The sequence below is a fragment of the Aquarana catesbeiana genome, linkage group LG13 (genome assembly GCF_042186555.1).
Source record: "Aquarana catesbeiana isolate 2022-GZ linkage group LG13, ASM4218655v1, whole genome shotgun sequence".
Classification (NCBI taxonomy): Eukaryota; Metazoa; Chordata; class Amphibia; order Anura; family Ranidae; genus Aquarana; species Aquarana catesbeiana.
In genome coordinates, this window is record NC_133336.1 from 188,390,463 (window position 1) to 188,410,822 (window position 20,360).

The window sequence follows — 20,360 nt, forward strand, 5'->3', positions numbered from 1 at the left end:
TACAAAAGTTATAGTGTCTACAAACTATGGGATGTTTATTTTTACTAGTAATAGCGGTGATCAGCGACTTATAGTGGAACTATATTGCAGCGAACAAATCTGACACCTGACACTTTTTTTTTTTTTTTACACTTTTTGGGGACCAGTGACACCAATAAAAAAGAAATTTGCATTGTCACTGTACTAATGACACTGGCTGGGAATGGGGTTAACATCAGGGGCAATCAAATGGTTAAACGTGTGCTTACTAACTGTGGGGGAGGCCCTTTTAATAGGGGAAGGCTAAGATCCGTGTTCCTGCTTAGCAGAAACATAGGGATCAGTACCTTCCCCTCTGACAGAACGGCGGTCTGTTTTGTTTAAAACATAAAAAGACTGCCGATCTGCTTGTGTCACGAACGATCGGTGGGTCCCGGCAGGTTCTAGGTCACCGGACCTGCTGATTGGCTCCCACTGTGCGAAGTCACAGCGTTAAAAGGTCGTGGGCGGCGTGCGCCCCAGACCCGGAAGTGTCAGATCACCCAGTACATGATCTGGTACAGAACGGCTGCCCTGTCGCAGTAAATGTACGCGGGGTGGTTCGCAAGCGGTTAAAGAACAGATTCACTTCTTGGTGCACAGCAGATTGTGGGTGCAGTGTCAGCTTCCTGCAGACTCTCTGGATAGCTGTCTGTCCGTACCGTACAGGCAAGCAGTTACCTGAGAGCAGAAGATCAATGGACTACCAGAGCACTCGCCACTCCCTCGTAGTTCATTGAAAATACATGCCGTCAGCTGCATTGGCTGATGGTACTTGGAGCCTATTGATTTACAGGAACTAAATGAGGCAGGCCGGGATGCATGCTGAGCATGTTACATGCTACACCCTAAATTAAAGATGTAACATGTTCAACTTAGACTGGGTTCACCCTGCAGAACGGAGCGGCTCACGGCGGGGGCCGGTGCATCCCTGTTCACCTTTTCAGGTCCGAATTCAGCCAAAAATTCGGAAACGGACCAGAAGACGCACAGGACTCCTGTGCATTTCACACTGGAGCTGCTCCGGAGCTGTGTGAACTGGCTCCAAAGAGTTCCGGTCACAATCTCCTGACATGCGAATTGGATGCGGACAATTCGCAATAGTGTGAACCCAGCCTGAAAGCATCCTTAACCGCTTCAGACCCGGAAGATTTTACCCCCTTCCTAACCAGAACACTTTTGCGATTCAGCACTGCGTCGATTTAACTGACAATTGCGCGGTCGTGCGACGTTGCACCCAAACAAAATTGAAGTCCTTTTTTCCCAACAAATAGAGTTTTCTTTTGGTGGTATTTGATCGCCTCTGCGGTTTTTATTTTTTGCTCTATAAACAAAAAAAGAGTGGCAATTTTGAAAAAAAACGCAATATTTTTTACTTTTTGCTATAATAAATATCCCCCCCAAAATATTTAAAAAAAAAAACAATTTTTTTCCTTAGTTTAGGCCGATATGTATTCTTCTACATGTTTTTGGTAAAAACAAATCGCAATAAGCGTATATTGATTGGTTTGCACAAAAGTTATAGCATCTACAAAATAGGGGATATTTTTATGGCATTTTTATTAATATTTTTTTTTTTTTATTAGTAATGGCGGCGATCTGTGAATTTTATTGGACTGCGACACTATGGCGGACACTTTTGACACTATTTTGGGACCATTGTCATTTATACAGCGATCAGTGCTATAAAAATGCACTAATTACTGTGTAAATGACACTGGTAGAGAAGGGTTTAAGTGCGTCCTAGGAGTGATTCTAACTGTGGGGGGGATGGGCTACAACTCACATGACAGCGATCACTGCTCCCGATGAGAGAGCAGTGATCTGTCATGTCACTAGGCAGAACGGGGAAATGCCTTGTTTACATAGGCACTTCCCCGTTCTGTGCTCTGACACGATTGCTGGGAGACCGGCGGACATAGAGTCCGCAGGTCCCGCGGTCACGCTGTACGTGGCGGGCGTGCGCCTGCTAGCCCCGCCATTTAAAGGGGACGTACAGGTACGGCCATTTGCCCATTGCTGCCATTGTGCGATGTATGTCGACGTGCATCGGTCGGCAAGTGGTTAAAGGGATTGTAAACCCTCGCGTTTTTTCAATGCATTGAGGTGAAAAACCTCTTGTAGTGCACCAGACGCCCAACCCTTTACCTACCTGAGCCCAATTGTTCCTGCGCCGGGAACGAGCACACCCACTCCAGCCGGTGTCTCGGGTCCTGATTGGATAGATTGATGGCAGCGCAGCCATTGGCTCCTTCTGCTGTCAATCAAATCCAATGAAGAGGGCGGAGCCGAGTCCTGCTGTCTGTCAATGGACGCAGCAGGACACGGGAGTGCGCCTGCTCGGGTGTCCGAGGGAGAGCGCTTCTCCGGGGCACTCAAAGAGGAGGAGCCAGGAGCGCCGTTGAGGGACCCCAGAAGAGGAGGGTCGGGGCCACTCTGTGCAAAGCCAACTCCACAGAAGAGGTAAGTATGACAGGTTTGTTTTGAAAAAAAAAAATGAATGTTTACATATCCTTTAGGCTCTAGTTTCTGGAGGTAAAAAGATGATGATGGAAGTGCTGATTGTCTCTTTAAACAAGCTGATAGCAAGCTTTAGCACTATTAAATAGTTGAAAGGCATGACATGAAAGGTTAAAATTGTACATGGTTGAAAGCCTATTACTGTATCAGCTTAAGACTGACAGTTGGCATTTCCATATCATTTGTATTTTGCCTTCCCTAACTGGATAACAAAGGTGCTTTTCATCAAAGTTGCTTAAAGTGTAAGGTCAGCTTTTTACAAAAAAACTAAAAGGTGAGCTAACACTCAACCCCCCCCCCCTTTTCCCAGGTTCCCACTTCACTTACCTTCGTGGGTGATTAGCTCTCAGTTCCTAAACAGCCAGTGTAGCAGCCCGGGGATCTGAAAGCCCTGTCCTTTGTCCCCCATCTTTCCTTACAGCTTCCGGGATGGATCAGAGTGATTTTGATTAGTCAAAGTGATAGCACCTGACCAATCGGAATCGCTCTGATCTGTCCCAAGAACTCTAAGCAAAGAAGGGACAAAAAGTGGATCTTTCACCCTAAGGAAAGAAGGGCACAAAGAACAGCGCTTTCAAATCCCTGTACAGCTGTGTAGTCAGTGACAGCTAATTACCCATTGAGGTAAGTGCAGCAGGGACCGGGGTTGGGTGGTGAAGGGTGTATGATGTTAGTTCACCTTTTTATTTGACGTGGAAAGGTGAACTTGCACTTTAAAGCTCACTTTTACAACTCTCAAGCTATTTACACCCGATGATCCTGCCAGTGACCTAAGCTCGCTTCGGTCTACTGTATGCATAGAAGAAGCAAAGTTGACTTCTCAAAACATAACAAAACATCAATAGTATGCTTAAGAGACAAAAGGGAACAAATGAGATAAGTTTATTAGGGTTTACATACATGTATTTCGTCCTCATCTAATGATGGCCAAGGGAAGTCTTAACCTTGAGGCTATACTGCCTCCTACAAGAAAATTGCCATATAAAAATTTAGGCAAGCCCTGGATAACCCGTCCAGCATGCCTCCGTTTTATGCTAGTGTGCTAGGAGGAGGTATGTCTTCTTTTTTTTTTTTTTTTTTTTCAGCTTTGCTGTGTAGAGGAATAGCCAACTTTGTTAGCATTTTCACTGCTGTTAGAGCTGGTCTCTTCCATTGGAGGTATCCAGCATGGTTGTCCACAGCCTGGCTTTTGGAGAGCTGCGTCCAGGACCCGCTGGACTTTGCAGGGATAGCCTGAAGGCGACCTTCAGGTGCATCGGGTGCTTTCCAGACTCTGTTCTGGTAAAAGTGAGCTGTGGAATGCTTTCCAGGTCCAGAGCCAATGGTATTGCCTCAGCACTTACCCTCTCTCTTTGTGAGCGACGAGTTGGGCAGAGCATTAGGAGCTATCTCAGGTACATGGTTCATTGCCTGGCCACCTTTTAAATTTGCAGATTTCTGCTGTGGAACCGGTTAAGGCTTTGGTACCAAACGCTGACATAATCTGTAGAGCACACTCTCCTGCCATACAGTGACATAAAAAAAGCCATCCCCCCTCCAGCTTGCTAAGGGTCAAGAGAAACTTTGATCTCTGATCTGTTCTTGCTGCCCCTGTATAATGACTTTGGTCACCTCTGCCCGCCACAGTTGTATGTCGTCTGTTTGAAGTGGAATACCGTTGCTATGGCAGCAGGTAGCTGCCATAATCCCGGTATCCGCTTTCAGATAAAAGTGGTCTCGGCGGCAGATTCACCGCAAGATCACTTTAATAGGGGGCGGGAGAAGGGCCGCCCCCTCCCGCCACGTTTTAGTGGTCTCCGTCGCTTACCATAACCAAGTAAGGGAAAGATGGCCCCCCACTCGGCTCCACACCATTGGATGGCGGAAGTGGTGTCAAACGTCACTTCAGCCCAATGGTCTTAAAGAGGAACCTCATCTGCCACATATGCCTCGTTCCCACTGAGCGGATCGGTTCGGGTCGGTACACTTTGAATGGCCTAGAATGGTCCGGTCTATTCTGTGAGCGTTTCCACTGCAAGTGGGACCACAAGGGGCCATACAGGGTTTAGAAAAAATGCCTCAGCATAGCACAGCAGAGGGTTTTTCTGTCAGCCAATCAGTGGAATGTATCGTAGCTCCGCCCTAACCGAACCGTTCCATTTTCTATGGCCCCACATCTGAAGCAGGACCCTGAATAGAGCGGGACGGTTCGGTTGTATGGCCCGCTTTCATAATGGAAACACCCAAAATAGCGGATGTGGAAACTCAGTGGAAACGAGGCAATAGTCGCCCAATTAGAGTGCTAAGTCTGCTGGCATATACGACCTTGCTCTTTAGAGGGTCCACCAGTTCTAGTAAGAGCCCCCATGTATTGAGTGGGTTCTTTTTATTCAAGATACCCCCATCTCCTTGGTGACGGTGGAAGTGACCTGGAGTTCATCATCCCATTGGAATCTTTCACACTTGGAATTTTTCCTGTGTGACTCAATGTGTTTTTTTTCCATTTCTTTTTATGCAGAGTCTTTACATATAGACTTTTTATTTGTATTTCACTTTATTTTAATTTTGTATACAATTTTGTGCACTGTGGAGATATCTGAAAATTTTGTTGCTGCTGTATATGTTTATTGCGCGGTATAACCCTATATTTATTTGCTATAATTTGTGGCCTTATTGAAGAGGGTCAATCATTTTTGTCTTCTTGCTGTTCTAGGTCTGCGCTTTTCCAGTGCCCAAGAGCGAACGCAAAGATCATTTTGAGTCATCGTTGCACAAGGAAATAATGGTACGTCAACTTTTTACATGTATTTGTTTTTTTTTTTTTTTTTTTTCAGTTAGGACCTGTCCCTCAAGAACAGAGTTAACCATGTTGTGGCTTCCCTACCCTTCAGTTCAGACAAGATTTCTGATGCTCTGCATTGCAGTTTCAGTGGCTTTTAGACGGGGTGGATTTGATTTAAATCAAGTTGATTTTAAATCCTGATTAAAATTGCTAGTAAAAAGGTTTGGTTTATATCATTTTTAAAGAGCAACTGTCTTCCCTGACCCGCTGTTGGCCCCTCCCCTGACCCACTGTTGGGCCACCAACAGTCCAATTCACTTAAATGGGACGGCTGGGATGTGGCAGTGACACAACAAGGTGAGGGACGTGGCGGCAGCAGGTGAGTGGATGCCCGCTAACGGGCGCTGCCATGATGGGACTGAAATGACAGGTGCTCTTTAAATGTAAGGACTTATTCTTGCTGGTAGTTAGAATATTTAATATTTGCAAACCAAAATGAACGTTTGCTATTTGGAATAAGCTGCCAGGTTAGTAAAACAGCGATATCAGAACCGATGTTGGGCTAATAGGTTAATCACACATAGAGAACTACTCAAATTCCTTTTATTTAATTAAAACAATAACCTTGCCAGTGCATGTCATCTCAGCTTGCAGAGCTTGGATTCACTGAATGAGTTTACCCAAAATGTAAATATTGCAGAATATACGGCCTCATGCTACTTAACTAAGCTCCATTTCATGTTGAATAAACAAAATTATTAATGTATCTTAAATAGAAAACTATCTTTTATTTTTACTCCAAAAGCATTTTAAAATAAATTTGATAAAAAATAAAAATCCGATTGAAATAAAAAAAGTGTTTTTTTTTTTTTTATCCACCCTGATTTTAGGGCTCCTGCACCACTAGCCGTGCCCCAGGCCCCGCCATGAGCCATGCCTGTCAAGAGGGGAAAAAAAACAGTTTTTGCTTTAACTGTCCATTGGCTAGCTCTGCCCCAAGTCGTGCCACTAGCTCTGCTGTCCTATAAATATAGCAGTTTAGACTGTTGAGAAAAACCATGTGCCACTGACGGGGGTACTTACAATGCTTTCATTTTATGTAAATCCTTTATATCAAGAGGAAAAAACCTGCTTGCTGTAACTGCAGTGTTAGCTGGAGTTTGGCTTCAGTCTGATAACCCAACCCCCCCCCCCCACTTTGATTAACCACTTGCCGACCGTGGGACGACCTGGGTTTGTGGGGGTATATCTGAATTTTGCAGCTAGAGGCATCATTCAGATATTGCCGTTTTCAGCCATCGATTCCCTACACCATAGGATCGACCACAGTGGCAGGTCAGCCGCTTGATCGTTCTTACAGGCAGCGAGAGAGGACGTCGACCCACCCACCCCACCCTCTGGTGCTTCTACCGACTCACCGCTGAGATCGGTGAGTCGGAGAACGAATCCCCCGCCGCCAGATGTCCAGCATAGAAATTTACGGCGGACCAGATGGTCGCCGGAGGAGTCTCTATGATCATCGAAGGCCGGGCATGATGTTGTGTCGCCGCGAACGTTGGAGCGAGAGCAATAATTCAAGCCCTAGGGCTCCTCTGTAACTCAAAACATGTAACCAGTAAAAAAAATTTTGAAAGCATCGCCTATGGGGATTTTTAAGTACCGAAGTTTGGCGCCATTCCACAAGCGTGTGCAATTTGAAGCGTGACATGTTAGGTTTCTATTTACTCGGCGCAACTTCATCTTTCACATTATGCAAAAAAATTTGGCTAACTTTACTGTGTTTTTTTTTTTAAAGCATGAAACTGTTTTTTTCCAAAAAAAAGCGCGTTTAAAAAAATTGCTGCGCAATACCGTGCAAGATAAAAAGTTGCCATGACCGCCATTGTATTCTCTAGGGTCTCTGCTAAAAAAAAACCTATATAATGTTTGGGGGTTCTGTGTAATTTCTAGCAAAAAAATGATGATTTTTACATGTAGGAGCGAAGTGTCAGAATTGGCCGGGTTGGTAAGTGGTTAATAAGGCTGCTGTCTAAAAGGTGCCCCCTGTGCTCCTTCATCCAGAGTAGTGGGGGCTCTCTAATACAGGAGTGGTGTTACTGGCATCACCTGGTGAAAACAGAGGGGGAAAAAAAAACTTTAAACTAATGCAGCCACCACATCTAAGGATTGATCCACTTTAATATTCAGCAGAACTAAGTTCAAACCTTCAACAGTCCCAGTTTCCCCTTGGGAAAATAAATTTCTCACCCCTGTATTATTATATATAATGATGTAGGGCAGGGATATGCAATTAGCAGACCTCCAGCTGTTGCAAAACTACAAGTCCCATCATGCCTCTGCCTCTGGGTGTCATGCTTGTGGCTGTCAGTCTTGCTATGCCTCATGGGTCTTGTAGTTCTGCAACAGCTTGAGGTCCGCTAATTGCATATCCCTGGTTTAGTGTATTCAACATTTGGAGCTGATTTATTTTTAAACAGTGAATGCTTTATAAGACCACATTATTTTTAGTAATAATAATAATTATCACTAATAATTGTCACCGCATCCTCCATGCCCTCTCCGTTCCGCTGTCTCCCTCTCCGTTCCGCTGTCTCCCTCTCCGTTCCGCTGTCTCCCTCTCCGTTCCGCTGTCTCCCTCCTTGTCCTCCTTTTGTGTATGGACAGAGTCAGCTGACTCTGTCCATTCACATAACTGAAACGTAATCTCCTGTGATTACGATGTGTCAGTTTATGAATGGAGAGGAGCCGCTGTCTTCTCTCCATTCATTCTCAGTGCAGCTGAGGCTGCAGAGAAAGGGACTGGGGAATCTCTATCCTCGGTCTCTTTCTCTGTCTCAAGGGGGAGATATCAGGGTTAAGCCCCCTGATATCTCACCAAAGCCCCCCAACAGGGCTGATTAAAAAAACCCCAAAAAAACACACACATTGCAATAAATAATAAAAAAAAAAAAAAAAAAATATTATTGTAAAAAATAATAAAAATGTAAATTAAAAACACACAGACACCGTTCACCCCCCCCCCCCCCCCCCCCCCTAAAAAAAGAAAAAAAAGAAAGCATTGTTTAAAAAAAAAAACAAAAAAAAAACACTTTCACGTGACATTAAAAAAAAAAGTATCGGTAATTAGTATCGGCGAGTACGTAAAAGAAAGGATCGGTACTTGTACTCGGGACAACCCTAATAATAATCAAAGAAGATATGCAGACAGTGAATATTTTGAGTGCCCTTGGTCAATGGAGACTTGGCTCCTTTACATTAGTGGCCAGCAGAGAAGTTCCTTATTAGATCGTTGATCAGTGGGAGGACGACTTTCATTGTTGGTCAGTGGGAGAATGGCCCTCTTGACATTAGGGAATAGTGGAAAGAATACTCTGTTGCATTGGTTCTCAGCGGGGAGCATGCCCTGGTACATTGGTCCTCAGAGGGGGAAGGGGGCGCTCTGGTATGCTGGCCCTCAGCAGGGGGGGCGCATTCTAGTACGCTCAGCAGGGGGTCGCGCTATGGTTCTCTGGCCCTCAGCAGAGGGGACGCGTCTGGTATGCTCAGCAGAGGGCGTGCTCTGGTAAGCTGGCCCTAAGCAGGGGGCATGCTCTGTAAAGCTGGCCCTGAGCAGGAGGGGCATGCTCTGTAAAGCTGGCCCTGAGCAGGGAGGGGTGCGCTCTGTAAAGCTGGCCCTGAGCAGGGAGGGGTGCGCTCTGTAAAGCTGGCCCTGAGCAGGGAGGGGTGCGCTCTGTAAAGCTGGCCCTGAGCAGGGAGGGGTGCGCTCTGTAAAGCTGGCCCTGAGCAGGGAGGGGTGCGCTCTGTAAAGCTGGCCCTGAGCAGGGAGGGGTGCGCTCTGTAAAGCTGGCCCTGAGCAGGGAGGGGTGCGCTCTGTAAAGCTGGCCCTGAGCAGGGAGGGGTGCGCTCTGTAAAGCTGGCCCTGAGCAGGGAGGGGTGCGCTCTGTAAAGCTGGCCCTAAGCAGGGGGCATGCTCTGTAAAGCTGGCCCTGAGCAGGGAGGGGCATGCTCTGTAAAGCTGGCCCTGAGCAGGGAGGGGTGCGCTCTGTAAAGCTGGCCCTGAGCAGGGAGGGGTGCGCTCTGTAAAGCTGGCCCTGAGCAGGGAGGGGTGCGCTCTGTAAAGCTGGCCCTGAGCAGGGAGGGGTGCGCTCTGTAAAGCTGGCCCTGAGCAGGGAGGGGTGCGCTCTGTAAAGCTGGCCCTGAGCAGGGAGGGGTGCGCTCTGTAAAGCTGGCCCTGAGCAGGGAGGGTGCGCTCTGTAAAGCTGGCCCTGAGCAGGGAGGGGTGCGCTCTGTAAAGCTGGCCCTGAGCAGGGAGGGGTGCGCTCTGTAAAGCTGGCCCTGAGCAGGGAGGGGTGCGCTCTGTAAAGCTGGCCCTGAGCAGGGAGGGGTGCGCTCTGTAAAGCTGGCCCTGAGCAGGGAGGGGTGCGCTCTGTAAAGCTGGCCCTGAGCAGGGAGGGGTGCGCTCTGTAAAGCTGGCCCTGAGCAGGGAGGGGTGCGCTCTGTAAAGCTGGCCCTGAGCAGGGAGGGGTGCGCTCTGTAAAGCTGGCCCTGAGCAGGGAGGGGTGCGCTCTGTAAAGCTGGCCCTGAGCAGGGAGGGGTGCGCTCTGTAAAGCTGGCCCTGAGCAGGGAGGGGTGCGCTCTGTAAAGCTGGCCCTGAGCAGGGAGGGGGTGCGCTCTGTAAAGCTGGCCCTGAGCAGGGAGGGGTGCGCTCTGTAAAGCTGGCCCTGAGCAGGGAGGGGTGCGCTCTGTAAAGCTGGCCCTGAGCAGGGAGGGGGTGCGCTCTGTAAAGCTGGCCCTGAGCAGGGAGGGGTGCGCTCTGTAAAGCTGGCCCTGAGCAGGGAGGGGTGCGCTCTGTAAAGCTGGCCCTGAGCAGGGGGGAGCGCGCTCTGGTAAGCTGGCCCTAAACATGGGAGGGGCGCGCTCTGGTACGCTGGCCCTCAGCAGGGAGGGATACTCTCTGGTACGTTTTCCCTCAGCGGGGGAGGGGGCGCACTCTGGTACGTTTTCCCTCAGCGGGGGAGGGGCGCGCTCTGGTACGTTTTCCCTCAGCGGGGGGGGGGGGGGGGGGGGGGGGGGCGCGCTCTGGTACGCTGGCCCTCGCAGGGAAGGGCGCGCTCTGGTACGTTTTCCCTCAGCGGGGGGGGGGGGGGGGGGGGGGGGGCGCGCTCTGGTACGCTGGCCCTCGGCAGGGAAGGGCGCGCTCTGGTACGTTTTCCCTGAGCGGGGGGGGGGGGGCGCGCTCTGGTACGCTGGCCCTCGGCAGGGAAGGGCGCGCTCTGGTACGTTTTCCCTGAGCGGGGGGGGGGGGGGCGCGCTCTGGTACGCTGGCCCTCGGCAGGGAAGGGCGCGCTCTGGTACGTTTTCCCTGAGCAGGGGGGGCGCGCTCTGGTACGCTGGCCCTCGGGGTGGGGGGCGCGCTCTGGTACGCTGGCCCTCGGGGGGGGGGGGGCACGCGCTCTGGTACGCTGGCCCTCGGGGGGGGGGGGGGCACGCTCTGGTACGCTGGCCCTGGGGGGGGGGGGTAGGGGGTTGGGGGGCGCGCTCTGGTACGCTGGCCCTCGGGGGGAGGGGCGCGCTCTGGTACGCTGGCCCTCAGCAGGGAGGGATACTCTCTGGTACGTTTTCCCTCAGCAGGGAGGTGCCGCGCTCTGGTACGCTGGCCCTCAGCAGGGGGGGGGGCGCTCTGGTACGCTGGCCCTCGGCAGGGGGGGGGCGCTCTGGTACGCTGGCCCTCGGCAGGGGGGGGGGGGGCGCTCTGGTACGCTGGCCCTCGGCGGGGGGGGGGGGGCGCTCTGGTATGCTGGCCCTCGGCAGGGAGGGGCGCGCTCTGGTACGCTGGCCCTCGGCGGGGAGGGGGCGCGCTCTGGTACGCTGGCCCTCGGCGGGGAGGGGCGGCGCTCTGGTACGCTGGCCCTCGGCGGGGAGGGGCGCGCTCTGGTACGCTGGCCCTCGGCGGGAGGGGCGCGCTCTGGTACGCTGGCCCTCGGCGGGGAGGGGCGCGCTCTGGTACGCTGGCCCTCGGCGGGGAGGGGCGCGCTCTGGTACGCTGGCCCCTCGGCGGGGAGGGGCGCGCTCTGGTACGCTGGCCCTCGGCGGGGAGGGGCGCGCTCTGGTACGCTGGCCCTCGGCGGGGAGGGGCGCGCTCTGGTACGCTGGCCCTCGGCGGGGAGGGGCGCGCTCTGGTACGCTGGCCCTCGGCGGGGAGGGGCGCGCTCTGGTACGCTGGCCCTCGGCGGGGAGGGGCGCGCTCTGGTACGCTGGCCCTCGGCGGGGGAGGGGCGCGCTCTGGTACGCTGGCCCTCGGCGGGGAGGGGCGCGCTCTGGTACGCTGGCCCTCGGCGGGGAGGGGCGCGCTCTGGTACGCTGGCCCTCGGCGGGGAGGGGCGCGCTCTGGTACGCTGGCCCTCGGCGGGAGGGGCGCGCTCTGGTACGCTGGCCCTCGGCGGGGAGGGGCGCGCTCTGGTACGCTGGCCCTCGGCGGGGAGGGGCGCGCTCTGGTACGCTGGCCCTCGGCGGGGAGGGGCGCGCTCTGGTACGCTGGCCCTCGGCGGGGAGGGGCGCGCTCTGGTACGCTGGCCCTCGGCGGGGAGGGGCGCGCTCTGGTACGCTGGCCCTCGGCGGGGAGGGGCGCGCTCTGGTACGCTGGCCCTCGGCGGGGAGGGGCGCGCTCTGGTACGCTGGCCCTCGGCGGGGAGGGGCGCGCTCTGGTACGCTGGCCCTCGGCGGGGAGGGGCGCGCTCTGGTACGCTGGCCCTCGGCGGGGAGGGGCGCGCTCTGGTACGCTGGCCCTCGGCGGGGAGGGGCGCGCTCTGGTACGCTGGCCCTCGGCGGGGAGGGGCGCTCTCTGGTACGCTGGCCCTCGGCGGGGAGGGGCGCTCTCTGGTACGCTGGCCCTCGGCGGGGAGGGGCGCGCTCTGGTACGCTGGCCCTCGGCGGGGAGGGGCGCGCTCTGGTACGCTGGCCCTCGGCGGGGAGGGGCGCGCTCTGGTACGCTGACCCTCAGCAGGGAAGGGCGCACTCTGGTACGTTTTCCCTCAGCAGGGGGGGGGGGGGCGGGGGGCTGCGCTCTGGTACGCTGGCCCTCAGCAGGGAGGGGCGCGCTCTGGTACGCTGGCCCTCAGCAGGGAGGGGCGCGCTCTGGTACGCTGGCCCTCAGCAGGGAGGGGCGCGCTCTGGTACGCTGGCCCTCAGCAGGGAGGGGCGCGCTCTGGTACGCTGGCCCTCAGCAGGGAGGGGCGTCTCTGGTACGCTGGCCCTCAGCAGGGAGGGGCGCTCTCTGGTACGCTGGCCCTCAGCAGGGGTAGGGCGCTCTCTGGTACGCTGGCCCTCAGCAGGGGTAGGGCGCGCTCTGGTACGCTGGCCCTCAGCAGGGGTAGGGCGCGCTCTGGTACGCTGGCCCTCAGCAGGGGTAGGGCGCGCTCTGGTACGCTGGCCCTCAGCAGGGGTAGGGCGCGCTCTGGTACGCTGGCCCTCAGCAGGGGTAGGGCGCGCTCTGGTACGCTGGCCCTCAGCAGGGGTAGGGCGCGCTCTGGTACGCTGGCCCTCAGCAGGGGTAGGGCGCGCTCTGGTACGCTGGCCCTCAGCAGGGGTAGGGCGCGCTCTGGTACGCTGGCCCTCAGCAGGGGGTAGGGCGCGCTCTGGTACGCTGGCCCTCAGCAGGGGTAGGGCGCGCTCTGGTACGCTGGCCCTCAGCAGGGGGTAGGGCGCGCTCTGGTACGCTGGCCCTCAGCAGGGGTAGGGCGCGCTCTGGTACGCTGGCCCTCAGCAGGGGTAGGGCGCGCTCTGGTACGCTGGCCCTCAGCAGGGGTGGAGCGTGCTGGCCCTTAGCAGGGGAGGGGCGCGCTCTGGTACGCTGGCCCTCAGCAGGAGTAGGGCGCGCTCTGGTACGCTGGCCCTCAGCAGGGGTGGAGCGCGCTGGCTCTCAGCGTGGGAGGGGCGCACTCTGGTATGCTGGCCCTCAGCAGGGGTGGGGCGTGCTGGTCCTCGGTAGGGGAGGGTGCCCTCTGGTACGCTGGCCCTCAGCAGGGAGGGGCGAGCTCTGGTACGCTGGCCCTCAGCAGGGAGGGGCGCGCTCTGGTACGCTGGCCCTCAGCAGGGAGGGGCGCGCTCTGGTACGCTGGCCCTCAGCAGGGAGGGGCGCGCTCTGGTACGCTGGCCCTCAGCAGGGAGGGGCGCGCTCTGGTACGCTGGCCCTCAGCAGGGAGGGGCGCGCTCTGGTACGCTGGCCCTCAGCAGGGAGGGGCGCGCTCTGGTACGCTGGCCCTCAGCAGGGAGGGGCGCGCTCTGGTACGCTGGCCCTCAGCAGGGAGGGGCGCGCTCTGGTACGCTGGCCCTCAGCAGGGAGGGGCGCGCTCTGGTACGCTGGCCCTCAGCAGGAGTAGGGGCGCGCTCTGGTACGCTGGCCCTCAGCAGGAGTAGGGCGCGCTCTGGTACGCTGGCCCTCAGCAGGAGTAGGGCGCGCTCTGGTACGCTGGCCCTCAGCAGGAGTAGGGCGCGCTCTGGTACGCTGGCCCTCAGCAGGAGTAGGGCGCGCTCTGGTACGCTGGCCCTCAGCAGGAGTAGGGCGCGCTCTGGTACGCTGGCCCTCAGCAGGAGTAGGGCGCGCTCTGGTACGCTGGCCCCTTCAGCAGGAGTAGGGCGCGCTCTGGTACGCTGGCCCTCAGCAGGAGTAGGGCGCGCTCTGGTACGCTGGCCCCTCAGCAGGAGTAGGGCGCGCTCTGGTACGCTGGCCCTCAGCAGGAGTAGGGCGCGCTCTGGTACGCTGGCCCTCAGCAGGAGTAGGGCGCGCTCTGGTACGCTGGCCCTCAGCAGGAGTAGGGCGCGCTCTGGTACGCTGGCCCTCAGCAGGAGTAGGGCGCGCTCTGGTACGCTGGCCCTCAGCAGGAGTAGGGCGCGCTCTGGTACGCTGGCCCTCAGCAGGGGTGGAGCGCGCTGGCTCTCAGCATGGGAGGGGCGCACTCTGGTACGCTGGCCCTCAGCAGGGGTGGGGCGTGCTGGTCCTCAGCAGGGGAGGGTGCCCTCTGGTACGCTGGCCCTCAGCAGGGGTGGAGCGTGCTGGCCATCAGCAGGGGAGGGTGCCCTCTGGTACGCTGGCCCTCAGCAGGGTGGAGCGTGCTGGCCCTTAGCAGGGGAGGGGCGCGCTCTGGTACGCTGGCCCTCAGCAGGGAGGGGCCGCGCTCTGGTACGCTGGCCCTCAGCAGGGAGGGGCGCGCTCTGGTACGCTGGCCCTCAGCAGGGAGGGGCGCGCTCTGGTACGCTGGCCCTCAGCAGGGAGGGGCGCGCTCTGGTACGCTGGCCCTCAGCAGGGAGGGGCGCGCTCTGGTACGCTGGCCCTCAGCAGGGAGGGGCGCGCTCTGGTTCGCTGGCCCTCAGCAGGAGTAGGGCGCGCTCTGGTACGCTGGCCCTCAGCAGGAGTAGGGCGCGCTGGCTCTCAGCATGGGAGGGGCGCACTCTGGTATGCTGGTCCTCAGCAGGGTGGGGCGTGCTGGTTCTCAGCAGGGAGGGGGGCACCATCTGGTACGCTGGCCCTCCAGCCGGGGTGGAGCGTGCTGGCCCTCAGCAGGGAGGGGCGCACTCTGGTACGCTGGCCCTCAGCAGGGGAGGGGCGCACTCTGGTACGCTGGCCCTCAGCAGGGGAGGGGCGCACTCTGGTACGCTGGCCCTCAGCAGGGGAGGGGCGCACTCTGGTACGCTGGCCCTCAGCAGGGAGGGGCGCACTCTGGTACGCTGGCCCTCAGGAAAGGGGGGGGGGGCCCAGACAGTGGCACATTGGTCCTTAGCGGGAGTGTTCTTTGACTACCATTGGTGCTGGAACTATGCAAGCACTCCCTAGCAACCTCTCTAGGACGATTAAAAAAGACAGACTGACCCAGAAGGTTGTGGTGAGATGAAACAAAAGGAACTAAAAGCCCTCCACTGAACCATTGCATAACATAGCAGAACCTTCACGGAACAGAAGACATTTACATATCTCATTCCATCACATATCCCATATAACATTTTAGGACAGTAATGCCCCGTACACACGGTCGGATTTTCCGATGGAAAATGTCCGATCGGAGCGCGTTGTCGGAAATTCCGACCGTGTGTGGGCTCCATCGGACATTTTCCATCGGATTTTCCGACACACAAAGTTGGAGAGCAGGAGATAAAATTTTCCGACAACAAAATCCGTTGTCGGAAATTCCGATCGTGTGTACACAAATCCGACGGACAAAGTGCCACGCATGCTCAGAATAAATAAAGAGATGAAAGCTATTGGCCACTGCCCCGTTTATAGTCCCGACGTACATGTTTTACGTCACCGCGTTTAAAATTAAAATTAAAAAATCGGATTTTCCGACAACTTTGTGTGACCGTGTGTATGCAAGACAAGTTTGAGCCAACATCCGTCGGAAAAAATACTAGGATTTTGTTGTCGGAATGTCCGAACAAAGTCCGACCGTGTGTACGGGGCATAAGTCTGTTTAAATTACAGAACACCTTCCCCTCACCTCATCACAACATGATTTGGTAGTCCTAATACTTCAGAATGCACATGACAGCCCTGGATTCCTGACAGGCTCCACGGGTTAATCGTTTTGTATTTATAGAAAATATAAAGCACTTTCAGCTATATTTTTTTAACAGCTCAAAAGAAAAAATAAGGCAAGACCATTGTTAGGATTCACACACTCTAAATTGATTCCCAGGGTACTTCTATTATTTATAGACGCTGTGTCTATATAAAAGAAAACCATGGATCCAGAGCTCCATCTCTTTAGTCAACAATAATACATATCTCTGACTGAAGTTCTAATCCTTCCTCTGCTCTAAATGGGGGGAACAATATCTGGAGTGCCATTAAATCTGCATTTTCAATGTTTGTATTATATTATGATAACTTGTGTATTGGTCTTATAGGAATTTAAGAAGCAGTGTTTGTGGGAGGGAAGACATTCACCTACGCTGCAGGAGGCAATAGAAAAAACCTACAGAGCTAAAGCAGAGTGGGAAAAAGCCCTAAGAGCAAAAAAGAGGGCACTAAAAGATGCCAATAAAGAACCCAGTGAGGGATCACCCCAAAAGGGAGCACCAGATGGAGAAGCGCTTGACCAGGGAGCACCCAATGAAAAAGCATCTGACGAGGTAGCACCTGAGATGGAGGCATCCGACAAGGAGGCACCTAACATGAAGTCGTCTGACAAGGAGGCACCTGACATGGAGTCATCTGGCAAGGAGGCACCTGAGATGGTGTTGTCTGACAAGGAGGCACCTGAGATGGAGTCAACCAACAAGGAGGCAAGCGAGATGGAGTCATCCGACAAGGAGGCACCTGAGATGGTATCGTCTGACAAGGAGGCACCTAAGATGGAGTCAACCAACAAGGAGGCACCCAACATGGAGGCACCCGGGATGGAGTCATACGACAAGGAGGCACCCAACATAGAAAGCTCTGACATGGAAGCACCTAATGAGTCATCTGAAAAGGAAGAACATGAAAAGGAGTCTGAGACCCCTGACATGGAAACCTCTGATATGGGAGCCTCCAACATGGAAAGCTCAGGTATTGAAGCCCCAGACAAGAAAGTGGTTGACATGGAAACACATGATATAGAAGGACCCGAAAGGGAGTCCTCCAATAAGGAAGCAGTTGACATGGAAACACCTGACAAAGGAGCAACAGACAAGGAAGCACCCGAAAAAGAAAAGCCTGTCAAGATATATCGTGATTGGGAAAAATTTTACTCACACATTGGATATGTTGGTAAGGGGGAATTTGCGCTGCCTTTTCTTCATTACTGTTTCACAATCTGATCTTTTAGCTGCTGGGTGTTTGCCACATTTACCAGTTTTCCAAAGCAATTGGACAGCTCTTATGTTTACCGAGTCTTCTTGCATCAGTGGAGGTTGGTAGTAACGCTAAGGGATCTGTAACGGATTCACACAACTTTCACACGAGATTTGCACATTTTTTCTAAATGGATTCATTTTGGAAAAATCTATGAATCCTAGGTGAAAATTCTGTTAATCTGGTGAAACATTTTGTAAATTTAAATCCTTAAATGTTGTGCTTCCTTTCCTGTGGGGGGAAAAAAAAGTTACTGCTTTCAGTTTTTGATACCGTATAACCCCTCTGTCAGGAGGACATGGGTTATTTTTGAGTGTTTCAGCATCCACAAATTTTTACTTTTGCATTACATAATTATAAAAAGGAGAGGCTTTCGTATTCAAGCTGTTGATTTTTTCTATCATCAAAGAAATATAGGGATGCAGCAAAATGCAGAATTTACCTTCTACAGTCAGTATTGGTGCCAAACCATCCAGCAGAATAGAGAGAGTCCCATAGAATTTTCAGAAGTTGAGTTCATCAATGGCAGCCTACATGCACTATATGGAACAAGTAGAAGTGAGGAGCTGGATAAAATTATCCATAGATTATAATAAGGCCCAGTGGTTCCATTGTCTTAAAACGCCACTTCTGTTGGGGAAATGGTAGCAAAAAACAAATAATTCTTTATAGCATATATAATTGCTACAAAAGTCGTAAAAAAAGGGGGAGAAATTGGGAGGGGATTATCACGGTGCTTGCGAATAATAGGAACTGTATATATAAAAAGTTATAGTTTTAATAAAGACAAGATTAAAAACAAAAAAAAGCAGTTTTTTTGAGTAGTGCTTAACATTTCATTGTGATGGTGGTCATGTGGTGAAAGTTTTGTGAACAGGGATTTGGTTTTTGTATATTAACCTGACATGTTTCGCCTTATGGCTTCATCAGGGGATATACGACTCAACCAATGACTACGTGAGACTGTACAAAAATAGAAAATATAACATAAGCAATTATATATCAAATGTAGACCTACATCAATGCGTGTAACAAACAAATTTACATTATTTGCCAATGTCCACCCAAAAAGGGAGCTTACCGCCTCAAAATTCCCATGATATATTTTGCTTATGTTTTATGTTTTCTATTTTTGTACAGTCTCAAGTAGTCATTGGTTAATTTGTATATCCCCTGATGAAGCCATAAAGCGAAACACGTTTGGTTAATATACGATTACGAGATCCCTGTTCAACATAAACTTTCGCCACGTGACCACAATCACAATGAAATGTTGAACACTACTCAACAAGCCGCCTTGTTTGGTTTTTAATCTTGTCTTTATTAAACTATAATTTTTTTTATATATGCAGTTTTTATTTGCAAGCACCAAGATAATCCCCTCCCAATTTCCCCCCCTTTTTTGAATATTTGACTATTTGCGATGAGGTGCTAAATACTAGGTGTTTACCTTTAATTGGACACAACTCAAACACAAATTGTAATTGAATGTTCTTAAAAATTACCTTTCCTTTTTCAATCTGCAGCTCTGTAATTTTCTGTAAAATTCAATGCAATATGGCAACCTAGGGGTGTTCTCTCCACAGATATTGTATAGAATGCCCCCAGATCTGTCATTTCCTGCTTGCATGGCTCACTAATTTTCCCAGAAGTCTGCACTAAGATACAAGTCACATTTTGAACATCCCCGGCAACAAAAATTTCATTTTTGATTCGATACTCTCAAAGAAAAATCATGCCTAAAGGGTTGCAGGCCCTGCCACTTTCCTTATTAGAGCCCTGCAAGTGCAGCAGCTTATTGACAATTATAAGATCATTCACATTCGCTTTGCACATGAACACAGATAAACAACTATTTCTTCAGAAGAACAAAAGGTAGGGATCTGCAACAAAGTTTGTTAAAATCCCTGCAATGTGTATAGATCACCCAGAGGGGAAATTTTCTCAGCAAAAGTGGAGTTACTCTTTGGGCTAGTTTACGCTTGCTTCAAAACAAGTCTTCAGACACGCTTTGTTAAAGCTCTCTGAATGCCAATCAAAGCCCCTGTCACTAAATAAAATGGTTATCTTACAGTCCTGTTTACACCTTGCTTTTGCTTGGTGCTTCGATGAGGGCTTTTGGTGGGGCTTCGATGAGGGCTTTTGGTGGGGCTTCGATGAGGGCTTTTGGTGGGGCTTCGATGAGGGCTTTTGGTGGGGCTTCGATGAGGGCTTTTGGTGGGGCTTTGATGAGGGCTTTTGGTGGGGCTTCAAGCAAGCTTTGCTATGGAGGCTTTGAAGCACCACTAAAGCTACATGGGGTATAATTTTTGAAGCAAAGCAAAAGCATGGTGTAAACAGGACTGTAAGAGTTAAAAGTTTTGTTAAAACTCTCTGAAGTTCAAACTTCAGAGAGTTTTAACAAAGCCCGTGTGAAGCAAGTGTAAACTAGCCGTTAATATGTGTTGAAGCCGAAGCAAGTGTAAATGAGCCCTTTAAAGGCAAGGGTCCCAGATTTAGAGGTTCACATGTACAAAGTCCAATGAAAGCTCCAAATAAAAGCCCCCTGGGGGCTCAAAAAAGAATTCCATTAAAAAAAAAAAGTATTTTCCCATGCAGTGGGGCTGTGCCCGCTCTGCATTGGTTAACTGCTTGTTTTGTCTAGGGGCGCAAGGAAAAGCTGTACTTACCCGGTCCTTCGATCCTCTGGAAAATTACGCTCCCCTACGTCCAGTGGAGAACCCTTCCTGCCCTTCCCACGTCCAGAGCTGGTCTATGGGAGTGATGACGTCAGGAACAGTCCATTCACAAGACTGCTAGTGTGCGAGGACCGGTCTTGCGTTCGGCAGATTAGTATAGGTAAGTATATCTCTGCTCTGCTATCCCCTGGACCAGGGATATGCAATTAGCGGACCTCCAGCTGTTGCAAAACTACAAGTCCCATCGTGTCATGCTTGTGGCTGTCAGTCTTGCGATGCCTCATGGGACTTGTAGTCCTGCAACAGCTGGAGGTCCACTAATTGAATATCCCTGCCCCAGACTAAAGCAAGCATATAGCCTATGAGGTGCGGGCACAGCCCCACTGCATGGGAATTTTTTTTTTTTTTTTTTTTCTTGGAGTTCTTCTAGAGTGATTTGAAGGCTCACAAGCGGCACAGTCATCAGGGTTTATTTGTTTGTTATTTGATGAAATCGGATATCACCAAGCTCAGTGGGTCAATGAATTTATCCACGATAAAAAGGAATTTGCAGTGT

The 20,360-nt window shown here is 52.5% G+C and overlaps 1 protein-coding gene across 4 annotated transcripts in view; it reads left to right on the forward strand.

Moving 5' to 3' along the window:
• Positions 1–5,230: 5,230 nt before the first annotated feature.
• Positions 5,231–20,360, forward strand: part of LOC141117377 (uncharacterized) — a gene marked incomplete at its 5' end in the record, with an annotated part of 62,863 nt that continues 47,733 nt past the window's right edge. For all 4 annotated transcript variants that reach the window (XM_073610218.1, XM_073610219.1, XM_073610220.1 and 1 more), the window contains 2 exon segments: positions 5,231–5,302; positions 16,199–17,042. In XM_073610218.1, coding sequence (XP_073466319.1) covers positions 5,231–5,302; positions 16,199–17,042 — 916 coding nt within the window.